The sequence below is a fragment of the Danio rerio genome, chromosome 16 (genome assembly GCF_052040795.2).
Source record: "Danio rerio strain M-AB ecotype USA chromosome 16, GRCz13ab, whole genome shotgun sequence".
Classification (NCBI taxonomy): Eukaryota; Metazoa; Chordata; class Actinopteri; order Cypriniformes; family Danionidae; genus Danio; species Danio rerio.
The window spans coordinates 12,678,935-12,706,114 of NC_141036.1; the positions used below are offsets into that span (position 1 = coordinate 12,678,935).

The 27,180-nt window shown below is 36.0% G+C and overlaps 1 protein-coding gene and 1 long non-coding RNA gene across 4 annotated transcripts in view; one reads left to right on the plus strand and one right to left on the minus strand.

The window, feature by feature from the left end:
• Positions 1 to 27,180, minus strand: part of ephb6 (eph receptor B6) — a 158,348-nt gene that overhangs the window by 67,396 nt on the left and 63,772 nt on the right. For all 3 annotated transcript variants that reach the window (XR_015511128.1, XM_087286753.1, XM_087286752.1), the window contains exons 4-5: positions 22,333 to 22,496; positions 21,754 to 22,049 (exon numbers count right to left, since the gene is read on the minus strand). Coding sequence is in view for 2 of the 3 variants with exons in the window: in XM_087286753.1 (XP_087142879.1) it covers positions 21,754 to 22,049; positions 22,333 to 22,496 (460 nt within the window). In the remaining variant the exon portion in view is untranslated. The remainder of the gene's footprint in view (positions 1 to 21,753; positions 22,050 to 22,332; positions 22,497 to 27,180) is intronic.
• Positions 14,866 to 27,180, plus strand: part of LOC147840186 (uncharacterized) — a 32,627-nt gene continuing 20,312 nt past the window's right edge. Inside the window, exons 1-2 of the long non-coding RNA XR_015511190.1 lie at positions 14,866 to 18,551; positions 19,154 to 19,224. This is a non-coding gene — a long non-coding RNA (uncharacterized LOC147840186). The remainder of the gene's footprint in view (positions 18,552 to 19,153; positions 19,225 to 27,180) is intronic.

Here is a 27,180-nt window from a genome sequence, read left to right on the forward strand (position 1 = left end):
GGTGTGTGGTGTGCGATCTGGTCAAGTGTGCCGCAAGCCTGCGTTTGAGTGAAGGTCTCGGCCATTAGATCGCCCCCTGTGGGCTGGCTGCAGTACAAGTCATAAAGCCCGCCTCCTCCGTGTTAATGAAGGAGACTTGAGCCCAAATAAAAAAACTTATTACACTTGCAATAAAATGTCCCGAAAGATGGTTCTGGTCGATCAAGGCACTGGTTATTGTGCTGAAATAGGTGCAGATCTTCATTTTTGTAAACAGTTTGTTTTTAGCAGTAATTTAATGCTGGGCGTGTCATCGTGATTGACAGCTGTGATTGACAGTTTCTCAAAGCAGCGCATCTGAGCTTCGGCAGGAGACTGAAGTGTTATTATTCAATTTCTGTGTTATTTTACTATGACAAAATGAGTTCAGCAGTAAACTATAGTTTGACATACATGATCCTGGTGGAACACTGTTTATTCGCTAAGGTCAGGGCTCTTTTCGGGCTTTATTAGTTTGCTGATACACGCCTAACCACCCAGATAGCAAAATACATTCGGGCCAGTTCCGGCTAGATTCTCGCCTGCCGGAGACTTACCCCTCAGAGCTCAGACTGACTACCTCTGCTGGACCTACTCCGGATGCCTGAACTCACTGCCCGATTCCAGCCCGAGTCAATCGAGCCGGCGCTGCCGCATGTGAGCCGGAATCAGCCGGCGACGCCGCGAGTAGGTTATGCACTGCAGCCCGGAGCTGGCGCGATTGAATATATAAAACCCTGATATTTGTTAACGTTATTACATCCATTTGTGTTGATATGACAGCAAACGCATGCTGAGAAGTTCGGGGGGCGTGGTAGATTTTACATAAAGTGATTGGTTGGAAGCTCGACTCCGCTCATTTTCGCAGCTCCTCATCTGGCTCCATCAGACAGTCCTTCTGCGCATGTCAAGGCTCCAATTTCAGCAGTCTTTTGCGACAGTTTGTGCCCGTCAAGCAGGCGTTTTGCCCTCAAGGCGTTCAATGGGAAAGGGGCTGTGGTGTCATCCATATTTTTTACAGTCATTGGATCTGGTACAATAAGTGCTTTGACCATCTAAAAAAGTTCTATATTAATGTAAGGAGTTATTATTATTATTATTATTATTATTATTATTATTATTATTATTATTATTAATAATAATAATAATAAAATAAATGTATTTAATTACTATCATAAAAATGTATTCCTACATTAATTCCTATTCAGGTCAATTATTTATAATGTTAATAAACGAGACCTTATTTAAAAGTGTTGCCATATGACTTTATAATCCGTTTTATCTCAGAGATTTGCATGCGTATTTTAAATAGCTTTGACCTCTTAAGAAAAGACTGCTGTAAGCAGTGGGGAGAAAGAAGGAGTTAAGCGTCTGCAAGAGACAAAATCACTGTGCTGGCAGTAAAGGTCTGAAATATTTAATCATAATGCTGTTTACAGTATGCCGTCCTTCTGCATCACATTCAAAGTGGGCGGCTTGGCTTAGATTCTGCCAGCTAACTCAGTAAAAATGCTCAATCCATCATGAGTTGTCTATAAGCTGTCGTAAAACAATAACCTTGTGAACAATTGTTATAATAAAAAAGCTGTATTATCTTACTTGTTTTTCAAATGGTATTTATTTGGAGCTCGAATAGCAGTATTGTTAACCTGTTATGAATCATGCTGCACAAATAGCAGAATTAATAGAAATGTTTTTAGAATGAAAAAATTAAAAATGTCTCATTTAAAATCTAACATGTATCTATAATATAGATATTTCATAATTTATTATAACATAACATAAAATAACATAACATAGCAATATTATTTCCCCGAGATGGGTTGCAGCTGGAAGGGTATCCGCAGCGTAAAAATGTGCTTTATAAGTTGGCGGTTTCGCTGTGGCGACCCTTGATTAATGAAGGGACTAAGTCAAAAAGAAAATGAATGAATATACAATATTAATAAAGTGTTCATTAATTAATTAATTAATTCATTCATTTTCTTTTTGGCTTAGTCCCTTTATTAATCTGTGGTCGCCAAAGCAGAATAAACTGCCAACTTATCCAGCAAATGTTTTACGCAGTGGATGCCCTTCCAGCTGCAACCCATCCACAGCGACCTTCTTGCTGTTGCCTATATTATATTATATTATATTATATTATATTATATTATATTATATTATATTATATTATATTATATTATATTATATTATATCCCTTTAACTGCCACACCAAGAAAATAAATTTGGATTGCATTTCTTAACTGATAATGTCGCTAATTAACACACTTACTGCATTTTTTTCAACACATCCCATTATTTCTAAAATATAAACCTCTACCAAATTGTAGATATGTCGGTTTATGATAAAAGTACTAGAATTAATACATAAACTATGAAAAATCTGAAAATATGAAGCCTTAAGCCCTGCTCACACTGTGAGATTTCAGCACGATTTTGTCAACTGAGACAAATTTAGGAAATCCTAAAAGATTCCTGAAATCCAAGGGTAAAATCTGTGATTGTTGGTTTGACATATTCACTGACAGCTGCTTAAAGACCGGCTCACACTGTGCAATTTTTATAATCTTGAATGATTGTACGGACATGGCTCCCATGTCACACTGTAAGATCTTAGCTGACATGTCAGACTAAACGCCAATGAAGACGCGCTAAACACGGAAGAAAACTTTCAAACTTAAGTTTGACGTCATCCACCTGTGACACTTTCACTATCCCACGTCCTGAAATGGTTCCTCGCAAGAAACATAAACAATCTGTATGTCTCAAAATTAAAACCAGGAAGAAAAAACAGTTGTGACATTTCCCACGGTCATTTGAATTGTTGCATCATTGCGTCATCAAATTCGTCCCTCCTATTGGTTCTTGGATTGATGCTCATCACAGCTGTTTCTCTCTTTGGCTCTCGGCGAAGGCGGTCACACTTCTTCCCTGTCCGCCCCATATCTCTCCTTGCTAGCTCCTGTCGTCTTCGTCTTATACTATCTCTGAGGTTCTCCGTGCCCTGCTATCCAAACAAATACAGCTCTCTCCTTTCTCCTGCCAGACGGCCTTGGCTGGAAAAAAAGCAACTCCCCCAGATAGCAAAGAGATAAGGTGACGCTCTGAAATTTCTGCTCCCTGTCAAGGACACCTGTTGGACTCTACAGGCTCACACACACACACACACACACACACAACTACAGATAAACACTCACTCCCGATCCCCTTATCCAAATGCCTTTGTGTGCTTTCACCCACGGGAGGAGTGGGCGGGTCTGCGACCAGCGCCTCCATGGCTGCAGGACCAGATGGCTGCCCGCCCTAATCAGACTGTATCTGTATCCCCTGTTCCCATCCCCTGTGTCAATGTTGTGTCTTGTCTGTGTGTTGTTGTGCTAGATTGGGCTGTTTTTCTCCCTGTTCTCATCCAGCCCTAATTCAAGATCAAGGTGAGAGGGTGTTTTTTTTGTTTTTTGCCTGACTCTCCTGATGTATCTTACTTCCCTTTCTAAATGCTACCTCCTGTGACCTGTCTTCCCCTGAAAATTGTGATGTTTGTGTACAGTCGGAGGGGTTCAATTTCACTATACGAAAGTGTATGTGACAAATAAAGGCCTGATTTGATCTGATTTGTCACACTGCAGGAAAGTGTCTGAAATCTTCTGACACTGCCAAAACTAAACTCTGTGAACACGTCAAACCAATCAAAGATCATCAATTTTAGCCAAGGATTTCAGAAATCTTTTAGGATTTCCCAAATTTGTCTCAGCTGACAAATCAAGCTGAAATCTCACAGTGTGAGCAGGGCTTAACACCAGTTTGGATAAGTTTTTTCCTCTGATAAAGTTCTGGCAGTGTCAGAAGATTTCAGACACTTTCCTGCTGTGTGACAACAGGTGCAATGGACATCAATCCCAAAACCAATACAAGAGCAGAGTTTCATGATGCGATTCATGCAAGAATTTAAATGACTGAGGGGAAATATCAAAACAGTTTTTTCCTCCCTGGTTTTATTATTGAGACACGCCCAGTGCAAAATTGCCGCTACAGATTGTTTATGTTTGCTGTGAGGAACCATTTCAGAACGCGGGATAGTGAAAGTGTGACAGGTGGATGATGTCAAACTCGGGGGGCGTTTTCTTTCCTGTTTGGTGCGTCTTTATTGTCGTTCAGTCTGACTTTGGCTGTTTCTCAATTCCAAGAATGCAGAGGACGGACTTGTGTTCTTGTGAAGGCCGGTCTTGCCAGGTGTCCTCGGAAGAACGAACTCAGGAGACCGCGAGGGCAGAGAACGCGTCCTTTGAGAATTGAGATGTTGCGTTCTTCCTGATGGTCACATGACCTTGACGTGTTTTAAATGGTAAATTATTTAAACATTACAGCGTTCATACAACGATTTATTGTTTTTCCCCTTTTCAAAATATATACTTTGCATAAACATATTAAAAATCTATGTTGCACAATATGAATAAAACAGATTTTAATACGAATCTCAGCAAACAAACACCCTTAATGTGTTTATTCCTTTAATAACATGTCCATGGTAATGTTTACTTTCACCGTTTCATTTAGGGAAACTCCTGAGGTAAATAAGTCATGTCTCTGAACTTTAATAATAAATCTAAATAAAATGCAGCGCTTCCCACCTCCTGTCGCAATGACTTCTGGGACTTCCAGAGCGAGTTCGATGCTCAAGTCTGCATTGTTGCGTCCTCCATATCAAGATCACATCCAGAAAGTTTCACACGTCCTCCGTGCTTGCGGTCTTGAGTATTGGAACTGAACTTGGGCAGCTGATGATGACGTTGCACGAGAACACGAGGACGCAAGACCGCTGAAGAACGCATATTGAGAAACAGCCTTTATGACAGCCGAGATCTTACAGTGTGAGATTGGTGCCATGTTTGTGAAGTCTGACATGCTACAATTGTTCAGAATCATTAAAAAAAAAACTGCAGTGTGAGTCAACCTTAAGACCAATTTATTTAAAAACATGATCAAAATCATTTTTGAATACTAAATCGTTTTTTAAAGGTATGGCTTAACATACTTCTTCTATCAATTTTAGTAGTGCAACAAGTTTGTTTGTTTGATTTTTTGTTAACCACCAATGCTGTGTGTGTAAACCATTATTGAAAACAGCCTTTTTTAAAATGAATTTGACAGTCATTAAATAAAAGTCAAACTATGGTCAACCATGTGTTTGACAGAGCAGGCAGTTAAAGGGATATCATATTATATTACATTATATTATAAGTGTTTGTTATTTTGCATATAGGCTTATATGCATATGTTTGACAAATCATTAGTGAATTAAGCTGAAGGCATTAATGGGGGAAGGGCTGTTCATGTTCAAATCGAGCACACCTCAGACAAAAACAAAACTCAATTGAAAAAACACCCTTGAAATGATGGAGCTTGCTGTATTCAGAGAAGTATCAAAAGAGTGATTTTTAATAGATGCAGATGAAGAGAAACTGCAAACGCAAATGGGCAAAGAGAGAGCGAGAGAGAGACCTCAGTGAAGTGTATAATTTGCCGTTGACATCGTACGTGGTATTTAGATCGCTGACCCAATTTCTCTCTCTCTCCGTGTGTGTGTGTGTCTCTCTCCCTCTCTCCCTCTTGCGGCTGCTCTCATTCTCTTTATTTGGCTTGCAGCGTTCTGACTAAAGCACACAGATGCACAAACACACATAAACACACAAACAACACAGTGACTGACACACAACTTCAAAAAAAAAAAAAGACATAAAAAGGTATGCGCTTATTTTGCACTCTCTCTCTCTTTCTGTCAGTGCACTGCAGGCTGCGAAGTAAAAAAGCACCCTAGGAAATACATTTCCCTCTAATTAATCTCCATAATTATGCTATTTAATGTGAAATGATTTGCTTGTAATGCTCTGCTGGCTCAATACCCTTGTTTTCCGCTGATTAAAGTGCTCTGCAATAGTTCAACTGAGAGACTGAGGGATCCTGGACGTCCCATCTGTAACGGTCAGTTGTTTGATAATGCTTGATTTACACTAGAATAAACCCAAATTATGATTGAACAATGAAACTCTTTTGGGAAAGAGGCTTTTCCTGCATTTGATCTCAAAAGAATATAAATCTGACATACATCAAAATTCTCCCTGGAAATATGCTTTTCTGTAATCTTTCTGAGTTCATTGCTCTGCAGTTTTTAGATGTATAACAATTCCACAAGAGGCACTACAAGCTGTATAATGTTCTTCTTCATTGGAGATGTGGGTCTATTGAACAACAGTGAAAACATTTCTGAAATGCCTGCAAAATGATATTGCACTGACTGTAGGGTGTTTTACATTGTAAATTTAAAATGCAAAATATGATGCTTAATATTCACAGCTATATTTCCATTCCATTTTTGCACATTTAGTTTAAGAAAACCTGAATGAATGCTTAAAAAGTCACATAAAAAACGCAGCTGAGTCTGAAAATAATAATAAATAAATACATGTGCATAAACTAGGAAGAAAACTCATTTATAGAAATAAGTCAATAGGCATATTTTATTGATCTAGACGCAAAGTCTATGGCGCAAAAGCATTAAGGGCTTGTCCGAATACACTTTTGCTATTTAAGGATGGAAAAATGTGGTTTGTGCCTTGGTGCATGGGTTGTGCTTATTCTCTCAATGAATTATGCGTGTGTTTTGAGTATAATGTAATCAGAGTCTCATCTCCCATTCCCTTTAAGAGTCAGTTGTGTACCGGCGTTGTGAATTTGCTATTTACATGGCGACTTTGTAAGTGAATGCTTCACTAGTGAAAAAAACAGTTAAACAGACCATCTGCACCGAGGATAAAGAATGAGCCTCCTCCATTTTACCTCTTTACTTTCTCTTTACTTTTTACTGTACTTCTTTACTTTCGTGGATGAGAAAACGATGTTGTACGCATTGCACTGAAGACATCCATTAGCCTACATATTTAAATTTGTTAAGTGCAAAGATTTGTTTTAAAACAGTTTCTAAATTCAGTTTTAATTTCCAGCAAACAAATAAATGAACAATAACACATGTTATATCCAGGGCCGGAGTGTCCATAGAGGCGACGTAGGCGGCTGCCTGGGGTGGCAGAAAAGAGAGGGCGGTTTCCCCGACACTATCCTCACCTCTCGCGCTCTCAGTTATTTCTGCGTCTAGGGCGGCGTCCGCGACACTACCCTCACCACCCGCGCCTTAAGTTATATCTGCACCTAGGGCGGCAGAATAGATAGGGTGGCGTCCACGACACTTCCCCCATCACCCGCGCCCTCAGTTATATCCGCATCTAGGTTGACAGAATAGAGAGGGCGGCGTCCGCGACACTACCCTCACCACCCGCAACCTCAGTTATATTCGCATCTAGGGCGGTAGAATGGACAGGGTGGCATCTGTGACACAACCCACCACCCGTGCCCTCAGTTACTGTATATCCGCGTCTAGGGCTGCAGAATAGACAGGGCGGCGTCCGCGACACAACCCACCACCCGTGCCCTCAGTTATATCCGCATCTAGGTTGACAGAATAGAGAGGGCGGCGTCCGCGACACTACCCTCACCACCCGCAACCTCAGTTATATTCGCATCTAGGGCGGTAGAATGGACAGGGTGGCATCTGTGACACAACCCACCACCCGTGCCCTCAGTTACTGTATATCCGCGTCTAGGGCTGCAGAATAGACAGGGCGGCGTCCGCGACACAACCCACCACCCGTGCCCTCAGTTATATCCACGTCTAGGGCGGCAGAATAGAGATCCCCCAAGATGAAGAAGGCATGAAGGCAGTGGTTTCATATTTATGTAAAAAAATATATATAATTGAAATATTTTAATTCTTCAATTCTTTTACAATTGTAAATATATTTGTGTATTACCTGTGTGTATTAAGTAATGTGAATTTGTTTAAGGCGGAAAACTAACACGCTCTTTGCTGGACTTTAAACCAGCTTTCAGCTGGTCTATTGCTAAAATTTATAAAGTTATAAAAAATATATAGTTATAAAAATTTTTATAACTAAAATAGACTACCTATTTTAGTTCCTCAAAATAGCAATGTGCCAGCAATGCGCCTTAACACACCTCCTTTCTAGACTGGAACACCCATGAGTCCACAAAGTGTCACAAAATTAGGTTTGCGCTAATTTCAAAATAGCCAAAAATCCGCCAAACATTTCTTGTGCCTTATTGCGCCTGGTGTATGATAGGCTCCAACGTGTGTGTTTGAGTAATAAACTGCATGATCAAGGTTGTGACTATGACAAGAAAACATATACTGTACTTGAGTTTCCTTGATGCATCTTCTGAGGATTAAAAACCATCTTTTTGCTTCATTCAAATGTTTTTGGTGTGAGTTGATAGCATTGATCGAAACAAAACTGAAAAATGATACTCAAATAAAAGTCCCCTTACTTACCAAAAAAAAAAAAAAAAAAAAACGTATTCAACTGCGACAATTATTCCACCTTATAACCTGTAGATAAAAGATGTAGCTTGCAGTGCATCAGTAGACAAATATTTGCAGTGGACAGTAGCAATGGTATATTGTCTCTTAAAGAGCTTCTACTGTGGGTTTTTGAAAGTGACTTTCCATACACAGCTCTAAGTGAATAAAAACACGCAGCTGAGGATTAAATCTGAAAATGCACCTTATTTAAAAATATTGATAAGAAAGGAACAACTCAGAGTCGTTAAAATGATTTAACGTTCATCCAGATCTTTTGCCTGTTCGAACCGACATCGACAACATGGACAACAAAACCATAAGCAGTTGAAGTCAGAAATATAATCCCCCCTGATTTATTAGGCCCCCCCCTGTTTAATTTTTTCCCCCAATTTCTAAACATAATAGTTTTAACAACTCATTTCTAATAACTGATGCCATTGCCATGATGACAGTAAATAATATTTGACTTGATATTTTTCAAGACACTTCTATACGGCTTAAAGTGACATTTAAAGGCTTTACTAGGTTAATTAGGGTAATTAGGCAGGTTAGGGTAATTAGGCAAGTTATTGTATAATGGTGGTTTGTTCTGTAGACTATCGAAAATAAAAATTGCTTAAACGGGCTAATAATATTGACCCTAAAATGTTTTTTACATTTTATTTTATTCTAACTGAAATAAAAAAGGAAAAATATTATCAGGCATACTGTGAAAATTTTCTTGCTCTGTTAAACATCATTTGGGAAAAAAATTTAAAAAGAACAAAAAAAATCAAAGGGGGCTAATAATTCTGACTTCAACTGTATATAAAACGTGAACGTGTCCTAATCTTCAAACACTAGCGGAAGGTGTATGTATGTGTGGGATTGATCATGACTGAAGTTGAGTGAATATTATTGAGTGAACATTCTGATGATTAATACAATAACCTACCCTGTTAAAAAAGAATCAGCAAAGACTATGATGGAAATATGAATGGGACTTTGTCAGATATGGACCGGTTTCTTCCTCCTCTGGATATCAAGCTGTACTGTAAGTGAGATTAAAATAGCTATATCCTTGTTTTCTTTAGCTTGCAAAATATGCAATTGCTTTTGTTGCTTGTAAATCGCTCCACACGGCTTGTACTGCACTTGGTTAATTCTTTATATTCACATATATATCGCTGCTAAAACCACTGTGAAAATTAAACTGCAAAGTCTGTATTCTGCACTTAATTGTCTCACAAGACAAAAAAAAAAAGGAATTATATGTGTATACACATTTCATTCACTCACAAGTGTCTAATAGGCCGGGATTACAGAGGAGAATGTGCTAATATTTATGGTAATATTGGCAATATAACATATGCACTACTAACAGGAAGCTCTCAGCACATTATAACTGTGAGGTCACGATTTTGGTTTGATCCTTTTCAAAGAGTCACTGATCATCATGCTCAAGTTAAAATGGTCATAATAAACCCCAGTGACTGAATGAAACATATCAAGCATCTGGATTCCAGCAACATGAATGGCTTCAACAACTTTCGGATATAAATCTTACAGTGAGTCAACATTACTCCTGCATTCAGAGCTGCTGTTCAGTTTATTAGCACATCAAGAGTGGAAATGAGTCATTCTGTCTTCGTGAACGCCTTCAAATTTAACAGAAAAGAGTTGATCATTCCCAGAATCAGGAAGATTCTGTTGGTGACATTTGATATTTGGCAGAAGAGGATGAAAAGATGGACACTGAGCTGTCCGCTATGCTAAAAAAGTTTTCATGTGTGGATGAGCCGGTGTAATTGTTTTATCTGCTCAGTCGTGCTTCAGCGTCTGCAATCTTGAAGGACAACAGAGGTCAAAGAGAAAGAACACTGATGTCTGTGAGGACTGACTGACACTTGATCTTTAGCAATTCAACAAATTCAAAGCTTTGCTGTCTACATTTTTAGTCATATTTAGCTTATATTTAACTTTTTTCTTAAGACCCACCAGAGTCTAAATATGCATTGGTGAGTACATTTGAATGCTAAATTATGAAAGTATGACATTTTGATTATTTTTCAAATATTTTCCAGGTTCTGTTTAATGGAAAGATTTTTTTCAACGCATTTGTAAACATAATAGTTTTAATATTTAATTTTCAGTAACTCATTCATTTTGTCTTCGCCATGATGACAGTACATAATAATTAACTAGATACTTGTATTCAGCTTAAAGTGCAGTTTAAAGGCTTTACTAGGTTAAGCAATGTTGGGGGTAACACATTTTACAATGCTTTACCTAATAATATTACTTTTCTAAATAACAGGCAAGTAATGCATAACTTATACTTATAAAAATTACTTATTACTTATAAAAATAAGTAATAATATCTATATACTGTACATGTTACATTTTTTAAAAATGCAATGCCAGTTACTTTTTAGTTTAGTTAATTAACTTTAAACAAATAAATTGCTGAATTAAAATGAAAAGTCACATTAAAACCCCCAAACAATGAGAGAATGCAGGAACAGGCAAAAGTGAAGATGGCAGTGCCTTATATTTCTGTGTTGAAAATATTCTTACTATTTTGAGAACATTAAAGAAAAGGAAGAGAGGATTATCTCAATGGACAGTGATTTTACTTTTTAAAAAGACAAAAAGTACAAAAGTAGCAAACATATTTCTATAACTTTCATTAATCTGTATTTACAACATGTATAGCTCTGTGGTCAAGAAGTTCTCCTAAGAAAATGTTGAACAACGTTATTTTTTAAAAAGGTTTCTTTAAAGGTAAAATAAAGGTTATACAGTGTGTTGTAAACTCCTCTATTAAAAAAAAAAAAAAAAAAAAAAGAAGGAAAATAAACCCTGTAAGTTCTGAAAGAGATCAGACCTCAGCCAGGTCAGAACAAGTAACTCAAAAATAACGTAATGCATTACGTACCATAAAAAGTAACTAAGTAACGCAACTAGTTACTTTTTTGGGGAGTAACAAAATTTTGCATTGCATTACTATTTAAAGTAACTTTCCCCAACACTGCTAACTAGTCAAGTTAGGTTAACTCCTTGGAGGCTGATATTTCGTCTTCCAATTTAAAACAGTTTTATGGCAAAGTACATATTTTGAATCAACTTTAACAATAATTGAGAGCAAGATATGATTTAATATGATTACAAAATAATAAAGTGTTGCTATAGAAACTTATTAGTTATTTGATCAGCTCATGACAAGTTTTCAGTGTTTCAAATTCACAGTAAATGATACAACTCCTTAGGAAATACTGTTTTTGAAACGTATATAAAGAGCATTGAAATATGTAATAAGCAGTGAACATAAATGCAGCTCAATAAAAAAAAGAAAATAAATTATAACAACAACAACAATAATAATAATTATTATTATTATTATGGTATTTTATAAAAATGTCTGCATTACATGAATGTAAACTTTTTATTATATATAATAATAATAGTAATAATAAAAAAATAAAATAATAAATAATAATAATAATAATAATATTAATTGTTACTGTTATTATTATTATTATTATTACTACTACTGTTGTTATTATTATTATTATTGTTATCATTTTTATTATTATTAGCAGTAGTAGTAATAGAAGTAAAATTTTCTCTAAATAAATATTGCTTGGGAAAAAGACAGAAAAGAGAAATAGAGAATTTAAAATTTAGATTTAATAGGTACGAATTTAAGTGAATTTTAATATTTAAGTCTATAAAAACATCATAAACTTTATTGATAGCATTTTGTTCTGAATTTCAAAATAAAAAAAATATTTAGACCTTTTTACCTTAACTCCTTTAAAGTTATTAAAGGATAACTATTAACTAAAATAATAACTTATTGACTAAAAACAAATATATTCATGATAATTGTATTTAAAACAGTGTTTTAAATTACAACAACATGAAGAAAACTAATCAGTAGCTTACAGAATAAAACAAAAATGATACTTTTCTCAACCACACATAATTATAAATCTTAAATTCTGAGAAACAAAATTTCTAGGTGGTGTTATTTAAATAAAAGCTATTTTAAAATTCTTTATACTTTATATTGCAGATGTCACTGTTGTTTTATGCTTTATCTCTATTTGACAGTAATTCATAATCCACATTTATCACTTCAACCTCCAGTACAAAGTAAAAGATTTCAAATCCTTTCAGATGTAAATGTAAAAGCCCCGCAGCAGATCGCGCAAACCAAAGCCAACCGCCTCCTCCATCTCTCCTGCTGTCTGTGGACATGTTCTCTCAGTCATCTAGTCTTTAACTCGCGTCCACTACTATGCCCTTCCCCTCCTCCTCCTCCAGCCTGGGCTTTCTGTCACTTGTTCAGCTGAATGGCCATTACATCACCGTGACCTAAATGTGTCACAACCCTCGCTCTAATCCCACTCTCTCCTCTGCTTTCGTCTTTAAGATTTCCCAAAACTTCTTGTCTGATTTAATCGCATCGCCCTTAAAATTTAACCCTCGCAGTCAATGAAGTGCCCTTTAGCTCTACTTTTCTGCCACAGCCGTTTCATCTCTCTCTTTCTCTCTGACCTCGTTCCCAGCTTTGCTCAGAATGTCTTTAAAAATACCTAAGTTTGATCTTTTTTTAGTTTCTCAGCCAATCAAAAGACCAGAAATACATACGAAAGCACTGGTCACACAATCAATCCTGTTAGCAAAAACTAAGTATTGGCTGATACTGATATGAGTCCAAGTGCAGTTCTCTTTAATCAATGTAGAATTTCTATAAAGAGAATGCACAGAAAAAACTAGGATAGAGGAAAATTGAGCACCAAAAAAAAGTGATTGAAATTTTTTTCAAAACAAATCCTCCTCAACCCAAAGCTTTTTTTGCTAGGTTTATACCTAGAGGACTCAAATTATAGAAGCGAACAGGTATTTATAGACCTCAGCTTGCTTTATGCCAAAAAAGATGTGTAGCTTTGCTATGGACAAAGATGCAAAGACCAAACGCTACTCAATGGATAAGACAAATGTTGTCAAGTCTGCCATTAGAAAAAATAACTCATAAAAGCTAAACAGCGTGTATTTGAAAACATATTGAGTCCTTTCATTAGTTATATCAAAGAAGTGCAATTAACAGAGGAAGAAGTTTATGAATAATTTTTGATGGAAAATGCAGTTCCAGCTTTATAATTCTGTGTTGATGCATTCTTCAATATATATTTGCTGTACCTAGTACTCAGTATGATTATAACTGTCTGTTTGAATAGATTACCATTAACGACAAAAAGTTTTAAAAGCAGTTTTACTTTTATTTATTTATTTATTTATTTAGTTAGTTAGTTAGCTTTTAGTTTATATATATATATATATATATATATATATATATATATATATATATATATATATATATATATATATATATATATATATATATACATCCTATTTATTTAAATATATATCCTCATATCTTGTATAATTTGTAAATGCAACAAGGTTATTGTTGTAAAAAAAAATGTAAAATGTTTGTAAAATGTTGTATTTTAATGTGTACAAACTGGAAAATGAAAAATAATTACAGAGAAAAAGGGAAAATATGGGTGCACAATAACTTCTAAAGCATAATAAAGTATGAAAAATTAGGAAAAACTAATAAAATGAATAAAAGAGAATAAGTTCAGAGCTAAACCTTATATATGTTGCACTTTTTATTGTTATAAAATACAAATGAAGTGCTTGAAGCAATGTGGGGTAGAAGTACACACTGATTCACACTAAAAGTTGTGTGTTGTAAGCATTGTAAGATGTGTTTCTCAGTGTATTTCTATTCGCATGTGTTTTCTTAACTTTCAGGACATTTGAGCTCACTCAGCCACCAAAAAATATACCTTTTATTGGGACTCGCAGCTTATGTTGCATGACATAGTATTATCTAACAGATGCCTGGCAGTGTAAAACCATAGACTTCTATCTGCAAAAGTGTAACCCTTTAACTGCCTGCTACCAAATGGTTGAACATATTTTGACTGCTTTAAATAATGGTTTACACACACAGCATTGTTGGTGAACAAAATTAAAAAATAAAATCAAACAAACATCATCCTGTGGCACTACTACACGTGATTTTGGTTTTATTGTGGGAAAAAAAAAAACGAAAACATGTTATATGAGAATCTGACATATTTTATGGCATACTTAATTAAAAATACTTAAAAATAAAGATGATCTGGTATTCAGAAATGTTTTATTTTGATGATGTTTTTAAATAAATAGGTCTTAAACTTCATATTTTCACATTTTTCATTGTCTATGTATTCATTCCAGTACTTTTACCATAAACCAACATATCAACCGCTTGGTAAAGGTTGATATTTTAGAAATTATGGGATGTGTTAAAAAAATGCATTGAGTGTGTTAAGTAGCGACAATAGGAGCAATCCAATTTATTTTTTTTTCTTGGTGGGGCAGTTAAAGGGGTAAAGATGGGAACATTGAATGAGCTTGGACAGATTTACTGTGCTGACTGTGGTAACTGATGCTGAGCAGAAAATTACTGACAGCCACAGTTGAGAGGAAGAGTTTATGTAAATGATGATTTAGCAACTTAACAGTTCAATGAGTGACTTTAAAATACTTTGGAGTCCTTTTTTTATTACAATATTGTGTAATGTGTTTGTATCTTTTGTTGAATGAATGAATGAAAAGCAGAACTTGAGCCCACTGCAATAAAAGTATTGGATCAGTGCATCCCTAGTTTTGGGATCTGAAAAAGTCAGCTTTTAAAAACTGTATTTAAATTTAAAGTTTAAAAGTCAATCTCTGTGTAAGCTGCAAAAAGCTGTTTTTTTGCAGTCACATATGTTACTTTAAAAAGTGACATGGGCTTGCATGAATTAAACAGCATTTTAGTCATAGTTTAGTTATAGATTGTTGTGGTCAGATATAAATTAGAAAACTAATGTATGCAAAAACTTAAAAAAAAAAAAGTAAATTAAAAGTAAGGCAAGGTGATTTCCGTACCCTAATAATCATTATCTTCCCATTTTCCAGAATATCATGATGACAGTCAAAACCATTGCAGAGGCTGTGGATTAAATAATGTAAAATCTTCTGCCACATTCCTTTTGAAATAAAAACAGAAAACATAAGCTGGTAATGTAGGTTTTGCATGACTGCTGGTTTAGGTTGGTTCCTGCTGATCCTTTGTTGGCCATTTGATGGTCAGGATCAGCACATAACCAGCAAGAGCCAGCTTAAACAGCAGCCATGTATCAAAACTTACTTTACCAGCATATACTGTTTTCTTTGCACCGTTTTACCTCATAAGACCTCAATGTATCGTCATAAGCAAATAATATCAATTTTGTTTTACCTATATGGGTGTTTTGACTCTCGAAGTGCCTGTTTGTTTGCATTAGCTTACGCATCAAACATACATGCTTTTGAAATCTAAATTCTCTAAAGGATTGTTAGGCTGCATTAATTAGGGTAACCAGAGTGAGGAACACTTCCCCAAATGACTCTGCACAAGAAGTTTGGACAGAGGAGAAATGGTGTCCAACTGAGCCTGGTTTCTGTCAATTTTCTCTCATTTTTTTTCCCTTCACTTTCATCAATTGGTAAAATTTTGTTCCTCACCACTGTCGCCACTGGCTTGCTTGGTTTGAGACTAGTGGAGTTGCGCATTGATGGATTTGCTTTTCAGTGTTTGGACTTACAGCAGTGAAAATTTATCCACACTGAACTGAACTAAACTGCAGCTCTGAAAACTGGACTGACAGTTTCAATTTACTAGAACTTCTGTGTTAAGCTGCTTTGACACAATCTACATTGTAAAAGCGCTATAGAAATAAAGATGAACTGAATTGTAAGCAATAACTTATTCATTACGATTCGGCAAGAACCACATTTTGCCCTACTGATGAAAAAAGTCACATCTTGCATGACCTGAGGGTTAGTAAATTATTCATTCATTCATTTTCTTGTTGGCTTTGTCCCTTTATTAATCCGGAGTTGCCACAGCGGAATGAACCGCCAACTTATCCAGCATTTCTTTACGCAGCGGATGCCCTTCCAGCCACAGCCCTTCTCTGGGAAACATCCCCACACACATACTCATACACTACGGACAATTTAGCTTACCCAATTCACCTGTACTGCATGTCTTTGGATTATGGGGGAAACCAGAGCACCCGGAGAAAACCCACGTGAACGCAGGGAGAGCATGCAAACTCCACACAAAAACGTCAACAGAGCCGAGGATCGAACCAACGACCTTCTTGCTGTGAGGCGACAGCACTACCTACTGCGCCACTGCGTCACCCTCGGTTAGTAAATTAACAGCAGATAATTCAGTATAGGCAATGTATCCCTTGATCATTTTTTTTTCTAAACAGGAACAGCCCCTTGTTAGTTAACTTGAGGAAATAAATACGTAGCCCATGAAACAGTGCATGCATCGCAGCGCATGTCTTTTGTGTCCTTAATTAGATCTGTGTTTATGGGAGCCTTTCTGTTTGCCTGAATACACTGCGTGTCGTTTTGTGTCCATCAAATATTGTTCGTAATTACCATGACAGGAGGCCTGCAGAGATCTGATTCAGAGATAACTGACATAACAATGACACATGCACAATGAACTGATAAGGTGAGCGAAAGGGGCTGGTGGTAGAAATTCTCAGTCAAATGTTAGCGGATCATACTTGTTTGAGTAAATGTGATGAGCTCAGGGGCAGGCTGTACTAACAAAAGAATAAGGGCTGAACGAAACCAGGACAAGTATAAACAACGTTTTCAAGTAAAAAGTCACTAAATAGCGAATAAATATTACAATGTCCATGTAATTTCTTTACAAATTAAACGATGAATGTATAAGGAAACAGTTTACATTTTAGGTGTAAAACTTAGTAGTCATTTTCAGCATTTTTTTAATGATTTTTCATATTTTCTTGGTTAAGTTAGTGTTGTGACAAATGCATTTTTGAAAATACAAAAAGAATAAAGAGATAAAAATGCTCAAAAATGCTTTTATAAGAATCTTACTGTATTGATCTAAAGTAAGTACTATATTGATTACATATTAAACTAATAATTATTTAAAACATCAGAATAATTGTACTTAAAAAGTTATATACAGAGCCAAAGATAGCTTAAAATGCTGCAATTTAAGAAAACACATGCAATTACTAAAAATGTAGAAAAGATTGTCATCAATTTGACAGCACATGTGCTTTATATCATCACAACACAAACACATTAAAATATGCACTGCATTTCCCTACAATGCAAACAAAAGAATTAAACGCGCTACATTTTCTCACAGCGCAAACAATTTACGAAAACACATTGCATTTTCTCATAACACTTTCAAATAGCACAGAACACAACAGAAATCATTTAAGTGGACCCAAAAACTTGACAGACCCGGCTATTTAGGCTTAATAAAATACAAAAGACAAGGGAATCAGGATGCTAAAATAAATAAACAAAAAAATAAAAAAAATCCCCCTTCAAAGATCACTTACAACTTCACTGAACAATACTCACAGGACAGAAGCGTCAGTCATGTTTTTGGGTCCACTTGAAACATTTCCATTGTGTTACGATGCTTTTGAAAGTGTTGTAATAAAATGCAACACATTTTATTAACTTATTTTTCATTGTGTGAAAATGCAGCATGTTTTTTTAATGTGTTTTTGTGAGGATTTGCAGCAAGTGTGCTGTCAAACGGATAAAGATCTTTTCTTAATTTGCAAGCGTTTTGTCACTGCATGTGTTTTCTTAAACTGCAGCATGTTAAGCTCTCTCAGTCACTGTAGTTATAAAACAAGGGACAGTGAATACCAAAAGGATGAACCTCAATTATATTTTCTGTTGTTACTTGCAGATTAACACATGTAATGACTATAGATTCTTTTTAGAACTTCTTATTCGTATAAGCATGCGAACATTAATAAATTCCCTGCTGAATTGCAAATAACTTTCTTTTGCAACTAATCATTTGAAAACATGTTAAAGTGATTCTCTTTTAAAATACTTATTTGACAAACCTATTTGTCACCACCTATTTGTATATCAGTAAAAAAATCTGAACATATCATTTTGGTGAATGGATTTCAAGACTACTATGCTAAGGCAATATTTTGTGATCACATCCCTGCACTGAATAAATCAGAGAATTTTTCTACACACTTAAAGATGCTGAGTTGTTACGACTGAACTTACATTTTATTACAGAATAAATTAGTGAATGAATCTGAACAAATAATTCTGGAAAATAACAGACAGAAATATTAAATAGATTCAGGTTATGAATCAAAACAATGCATGCTTAGTTCAACAGGCACACCTAATAAAGAGTACATGCTTAACTGACTTACCTAAACAAGCTTAAACCATTACAACAGTAGTGCTCAACCCTGTTCCTGGATATCTACCTTCCTACAGAGTTCAGCTCCAACCTTGATCAAGCACACATGAACCAATTAATTAGGACCTGAACAGCACTTGATAATTCCAGGCAGGTGTGTTTGATATGGGTCACAGCTGAAATCTGCAGGAAGGTAGAACTCCAGGAACAGGGTTGAACACGCCTGCGTTAAAATTTTACTTATACTCACTGAATGAATCTGTGAACAAATCTGAGAAAATATTCTTGACAAATGGATTCAAAAGGTTTGAGTCACTGAGATGAATCCCTACAATTTGATCACAAATTTTGATCAACTAAACAGGCTGAGCCATTAGCCCCTTTCACACATACAGACCTTTCCGGAAAATTACCGGCAATTTTCCGGAAAGGTTGTATGTGTGAACAGGTCCTTTTTGAAAATACCGGTAAATTCGTTCTGGCTATTTTCCGGAAAGAGAAGTTGTAACATTGCCGGTAATTTGCCGGAATGCTGCGCTGTGTGAATGCAGAAGGAAGATTGTCGGAAAGAGTGCGTGCACGTCTAGAACGTGCTGACACGAGACATCTGCTTGAACCAATCAGAACAGTCAGACGCGTTTACGTCCGCGCGGTTTATGAGAATAAAAGCCTTTGAATATTTTCCCAGACGCATTTAGCTGCGAGAAGTTAGTCAGATAACGTTTATATGTTCTTCTTAATGCCAACTGTGTAAATAATCATCGATAAGATGCTTATGATAAGCCGCAGTTTGTTCACCTTTAAGTTTTGCGTGTGCCCGTGAAAAAGCCTGTGAGCGCCAGCACACACACACATCATGAACATCTCGACATGCGAAAGTGTTCCTCCATATGTTTTCATCGAAGCTGTTCACAGTACTGATCATCCACAGAGATTGTAATGTAGTCAAATGTTTACAAATACAGGCGCAGCCGTTTAAAGCTTATTTGTGGTGAATGATGTCAGAATTTACCGGTATTTTGGAATGGATGTGTGAACGGTCTTTTCTGGAAAAATTCCGTAACGTCCTTGCATGTGTGAACAGCGCTTTTTTTAATATACCGGTAAAGTCGTTACGGAAATTTTCCGGATATTTACCGGTATCACTGTGTGAAAGGGGCTATTGTGTTTGGCTCAAACAGAATGAAAAAGTGTAACTAAATCTGTAAATGATTCAAAATATTTAATTGACTGAGATTAGTCAAAATGTCCACCATAAAGGCTCATCCACACCAGTAGGCTTTTCGTTTGTGTTTATTGTCAGCCTTTTTCCGAGACGTTTTTTTCGTATTCAAACCAAAGGGATTTTCAGTGGCGTCGAGAAGAAGAATATGCAAAATCACTGCATGACGTTAGATAATGCTACACAACTTTAAGCTTCTGACACCCGCTTGTAACACAGAAGGAGACAGAAAGTTGACATGCTTGTTGTTAAAGCTACTGGCGATTCAAGTATTGATGGTTCAAGTAGCAGCTTTAGCTCTAGTGATGAAGAAATGATTATTGTTCACCAGTGCAATAAGAAGCTCCACATTCATATCACCTCTGGGCAACTTCTTCAATGTGTGCTCGCATTAACAGTTTTGCGCTTGAGAGTGCTGTTTACTGTAACTTCAGCAGCTTCATGGACGTGAACAAAAGTGCCAATCTGATTGGAGAAGGTTTTGACGTAGCGCGTCAAAACAAAACAAAACAAAAAACAAGCATGAGGCGTTTTTTTTTTTAAATGACGCTTTTACGCCTGCCGTTTTGCGTGTTGGTGTGCACAATCACACTGGCGCCGTTTATTTAGTCAGGAGATGTTAAACATCAACAAAAAACGCGAGCAAAATGCGTCCCAGGGTGCACGGGCCTAAAGACTGTGATGAGTTTTTTTTTTTTTTGGAATCGTACCTGACACTGAATGAATCAGTCAATAAATCTGAACAATCACATTTGAATGAATCAAAATCTCCACCATTGACCACATATTGTGACTCCCCTAAATACACTGTATAAATTGATAAGCTGACTTTACTTAAAATAATTGGATAAACCTGTTGCTTTTAAAACAATAAGTTGACTTTAATTAAAAAGTGAGTAAACCCATTGCCTTAAAATGTATTTATTTGTTTATTTGGCAGGGACAGTGTACAATAATTAGCATTTCTGCAAAAGCACCAGAATTAGCCAGAAGGCTATTTTTCCATCTATTGTCCCTGAACAACCTTAAAAAAAAATAAAAAAATAAAAATAAAAATCTTTAAGAACTATGTGGATAATTATATAAAATTAAGTTAAATCAACAGGTGCAAGTTACAATTGGTTAACTCACTTTTTAAAGTAAAATCAACTTGTTGTTTTTAAGGAAAGGAGTGTACTAATTTAAAGTAAATAATCACTTTTTACAGTGCAGGTTGATCCATTATAACTAGGCCCACATGTAGTCTGCACATGCAGAATTCTGCAGATTTTTAGCCCATCATTGAGTCTATTTATTCACTTGTGTAAATGTGTGTAAATTTATATTTATTCAGTTTTTAAATGAATTTCAGTAATATTATTGACTAATATAAAAATATTCATATCATTTGCTTACAACACAGTTTGTAAAGTAATATTATCTGTATTTTAGTTGATCTATTACATGAGAGACTTGCTTTATTTACTAAGAAAGTGAATCTAATTAGATTTGCATTAAATAAAAGTTAAAAATGTATTATTTTTTATTTTATATATTTATTTTTTTGTTACGATACTACCAAAATCATTCCGCAGAAATCCACAATTTTTTCTGCAGAGAAATAGCAAAAAAATCTGCAGATTCTGTCTGGCCCTAATTATAACACATCCTTGAACATATCAATCAGTGAATGTGAACAAAATGGATTTAGATAATATTCTGATCACTAAAGAGTATCAAATCCTCACCATTACACTATAAGATTAGTAGACTCACCTAAACAAGCAGAGCCATTATGATTGGGCTCGTATCCCGCATCACATGTGCATCCTCCAACAGGGACCAACCATTCTCCTTCTGTGTTGCAGTGCATTCTTGGTGCTGTGCCACCCTGTGACTGGCTATGGGGCACACAGGTCCCAGTCACTGGCACCAGAGATGTTGGCTCCGCCCCAGAGGGCGTGGCTGGGTAAAAGGCCAGAAAACGACTGGTGGCTGGACAGCGACGGTAAAATATGGAAACACCCATGAGCGACACACATGCTCCGCTGTCTACTATTGCTAACACAAACCTTAAAAAGAAAGAGAGAAAGAGATAAACGAAAGAATGATGGGGGAGACAGACGACAAGCTTGGAATCTTTGAACATCTGTTGAGACCAGGCAGACTAATAACTGTTGTTTGGTTTCATATTCAAACCATATCAAGGCAAATATTATCACTGCAGCTGATATTTACTCAGCCGGATTGCCTGATCCTGAGTGAGCACATACAGAAGGATCCTCATTTCTTCTGCACACAGTGACCATCACTCATCAAGGATTTTAGGAAGATCGGGGCAAAAGGTCATCGTACCCTTTGCGTGTGAGTGGAGCAAAGCTGCGGGTTTTGACGTTGATGCGCCGTGCATTCTCAGATTTGTACTGGTGAGGTAGACTTGGTTCCACACGACTGAAACTCTTGTCTGCTGCGATGGTGTCGATTTTCACCCAGCCCTCCCTCGTCTCTCCACTGGACGCCTGGAAGAGTAAGAGAGCGTCAGAGAGAAGAACTAGTATCATCATGTGTAATGTCAACTACAGTTGAAGTCAGAATTATTAAATATTTCTTAAGTGATGTTTAACAGAGCAAGGAATTGTTCACAGTAGGTCTGATAACATTTTTTTCTTCTGGAGAAAGTCTTATTTGTTTTATTTTGGCTAGAGAAAAGCAGTTTTAATTTTTTAAAACCATTTTAAGGTCAATATTATTAGCTCCTTTAAGCTATATTTTTTTGATAATCTACAGAACAAACCATCATTATACAGTAACTTGCCTAATTACTCTAACCTGCCAAGTTAACCTAATTAAAAGTGTCTTGAAAAATATCTAGTCAAATATTTTTTTACTGTCCTCATGGCAAAGATTAAAAAAAATCAGTTATTAGAAATGAGTTATTAAACTATTATGTTTAGAAATGTATTGAGAAAAGTTTCTCTATATTAAACAGAAACTAGAAAAAAAAATAAACATGGGGGCTAATAATTATGACTTCAACTGTATGTTTAAAGAGAAAAAATATATAATAATAATTTACTCTCCCTCTAAAGGTTTGAGTTTCTTATTCTATTAAACACAAAGCAAGATACACTGAAGAACGTTGGAAAAAATCATTGACTTCCAAAGTAGTTTTTTGTTCCCACTATGGATGTCAATGGCTTCTCCTCCAACATTGCTCAGATTATCTTGTTTTTTATTTAACGGAAGAAATAACTTCATACTTTAGAACCGCATGAGTCTGATTAACACTGGAACCACCATAGAAGTCATTCAGATTGTTCTCATTTAAGACATCATATTGTCATGTCATATTTACAATCAAAGCTTCTATTGAGATATTAAAATTAAGCTTTGACTGTTAGTCATCATATTTAATTAAGTCATCACACTAATAATACAATCTTTTTGATAATACAGACTATAAATGTTTGCACCTCACTTTTATTTTCACTTTCACAAGCAGGGGAGAAGCAGGCCTTTTCACGGCACTGAACATGCTGTTTTGAAAGACATATCTGAAGTAAAGTTAGGTGTTTGCCAACAGAAAGTTATGTTTTTGTTATCAGGAAGTACACACAACAAACAACAAAAGCACACACACACACACACACACACACACACACACACACACACACACACACACACACACACACACACACACACACACACACACACACACACACACACACACACACACACACACACACACACACACACACATATATATATATATATATATAAAGTTACAGGGAAAAGTAACAGACCCAAATGCATGGGGTCATTTTGACCGGTAAGAAAATGTAAGACAATGTTAGGAAGGAAATATACACACAATTAGAAAAAGTTAGTGAATTATAGATATGTGTGTTTTATTTTTAAAAATTATTAAATTGCAAAAATAAAAATGCTCAAAATGACTGCCTCGGTAATAGGGTCCTATCATACACCCAGCACAATAAGGTGCAAGACGTGTTTGATGCGACTTGTTAATAATTTCAGACCAGTGCAACCCCAATTTTCATGTTTTACGCCACGTTGTTTAAATAAAAAATCCATTTGCGTCACTTTGTTGGTGTGCTGGTCTAAAATAGAGGTTTGTTAAGGCAATTCGTTGGCTCGTTGCTATTGAGAAACTAAAATAGAGAGCACCACTGACCATCTAAAGCATGTCTAAAGTCCAGTGCAGAGTTAGTTTTGCGCCTGTGTGGTATTGCCTAATACACGCAGGATGTACATCAATACACAATAATATTTACATATGAAAAAAAATAAAAGGATTAAAATGTTACAAAAATTATTATTATTCTACATAAGTATAAAAACCCCTGCCTTCATGCCACCTTCATGCCTCCCTGCCTTTTTTTCAGTTCATTCAGGACAATTTGCAATTGTATAATGTTCTTATTATTAGCAGTATTATTTATCATATGCATATTTATATTTGTTTAAATAAAAACAAGTTTAGATTTGTCCACCTGTTGGGTTTTGGAGACAAATGCGCCACTATACGAACAGAACGTGTGTTTGGATATAACTTTTTTGACCACACTTCGTTATTATTGTTCATTTATTTGCTTGCTGGAAATTTTAACTGAATTTAGAAATAGTTTTGAAACAAAGTTTTGCACTTAACAAACAAAATTAAATATGTAGGCTGATGGACGTCTTCATTGTAGTGCACACAACACCGTTTCCTCATCCACGAAAGTAAAGTAGTAAAGAGTAAAAGTAAAAAGTAAAGAGGCCGAACAACTATGCCACTTTCAAAGTCACTTAAATCACCTTTCTTCCCTATTCTGGTGCTCGCTTTCACCTGCAGCAGATCGTCTTGACCATGTCTAGATGTCTAAATGCATTGAGTTGCTGCCAATGATGGGCTGATTAGAAATTTGCGTTAACAAGCAGTGAGACAGGTGTACCTAATAAAGTGGCCGGTAAGTGTTGAAAATATTGAAAATATTTTTTAAAAATCTCACCCAGATTTTTGAATGGTTGGACAGTACTCCAAGTATTAAATCCTGCAGCAGATTTTTGATAGGAACTATTCAAAGACCATCTTTCCCCTGACAAAATGTGTTCCTTACAGATGGAACATGTACCAGTTAAATTTTACCCAGGTCATTTTTGTCCCCAAGATAAAATCCAGATGAAAAATCTCCAACTGTCAAGCGGAGTTTTCATTGTTAGCATGTGTTGTACTATAATGAGTAGAGATCCGGCACTGGAATTTGTTATTTTTAATGTCCTGTTGAGTGTTTATTGCAGCTGTTAACAGTGGTGGAGTCAAACAGCGTTTGTTTTCTTGGGCACGCAATCTAATCTATTGCTTTCCCACAGCTGCGGTGGCCGGTTGACCATTCTAGTCAAATCTCAAAATCTCATATCAAAATGCCATCAGATGTGTCCCTGCAACCTGGAAACTGCTCTTCCACACAATAAATAGCAGCATTCAGGTTTGGAGTGGCATGAGGTTGATTAAATAATGACAGAACTTCAGTTTCAGGATGAACTATTCTGTCAATTTGCTATTTTTAGCATAGAAGAGTTGCATTTAAAAAATTAACTACAAGAAGAAAGACAAAAAGGAAGAAATGACAAGAGCTTTACATAAGAGAGATATTGCAAGACCTGCAAAATCAGAAGAAAGGTTTTGATTTACACAACAATGGACCACATTAAATTTCCAGAGAAATAAGTAGTGCTTATGTTTACTGTTTTAGTATTATAGTTTCCCCTGAGGTGTATCTGCGTATACACCGCATAACAGAAAAACCACACTGTTGTGTTTGTCACTTATAAACATGACCTGGAAATTGCACTTGTTAAAGCTATAATTACCTAGAGGCTTTGTAGTCAAAAGAGCTGATTTACATAATGTTAATAGATCGATAAAAAATCAAAACGAGCAAATTAGTATTTAATTAGACTTTTGCATTAAGAGACACTTTAATATTTCACATGGATGCATTTTTAATGGGAAGCCTGCAGGCATATGCCTTGTAGTTATGCAGAGTGATGCATCTGGGGAAGTGTAGTTCATACAAAATGTAGTTCTTTTTCTGCATTTTATTTGGAAAAACCAATGTTTTTGTGGCTGTATCATAACGAAAGTTCTTAAGTATGTTTTAGTCTGTCAAAAACAAAACAGATCGGTGCAACACTAAATGCTGCCAGAATCCTTCATATGTCATCTGTGAGTGGGTGAACGACAAGGTATCCAACAAAACCAGCATTTGATAACAGACTAATACACTCATGCTACTGCTTGTTCTGCGGAATCGACATGATTGGAAATTAAGACTTAAATCTGCTCTGACACGTTTTTTTTTTTTTTTTGGTTAATAAAACAAAAATCAGTTATTAGGCCTATAGCCAGCCTATTAAAATGAGTGGACCTTTTTGAAGTTATTCACCAAATTATGAAATTCAAATACTGCATTTTTTGGACATTTTAAAGGGCACCTAGGTTATCCCTTTTTTCAGATTTAATATAAGTCTTTTACGTCTCTAGAATGTGTATATAAAGTTTCAGATCAAAATACCCATCAGATTTTTCATTATACCTTTTACAAGATGCTGTCTTATACTGATTTCCAGCAGGGGGTGGTTTTGTCGTACTGCACCTTTAAGCTTTTTCTTTCCCGCCCACTGTTTCTACATGCCTCCTCCCTCAGCTGCGTCAGACAACAGACAGACTTAAAGGAAGGAGGTCTCACGTAGCATTTGTGAGATACTACAGTATGAACTAACCTTTACTAATCAGTATTGTGAAGTTGCTTTGATGAGTCACACACAATATTGTTACAAAGTTAACGCGTGCGCACACACACACACACACACACCGCAGATGATACACACACACACGCAGGCAGGCAGACAGACAGACAGACAGACAGACAGACAGAGCGCGCTTAGCCTAGTTAGGGCTAACCTCAAGTGTGGATATCTGTTATGCTAATGTACAAAATAAACCTGATTTAACTTCCACAAACCGGGATTGAAGCGTCTTCTTTTATAATTGTTCTGACACACGGCTGTGCTGATGAAGTAAAGCTGAAGTAAAACGCTGTAATTAATTACACACATACTCTGTTTTAAAACACTTTAAACATGTAAAACTTACTCTTAATCACATTTGATGATGATTGCGGATCCTAGCGAACA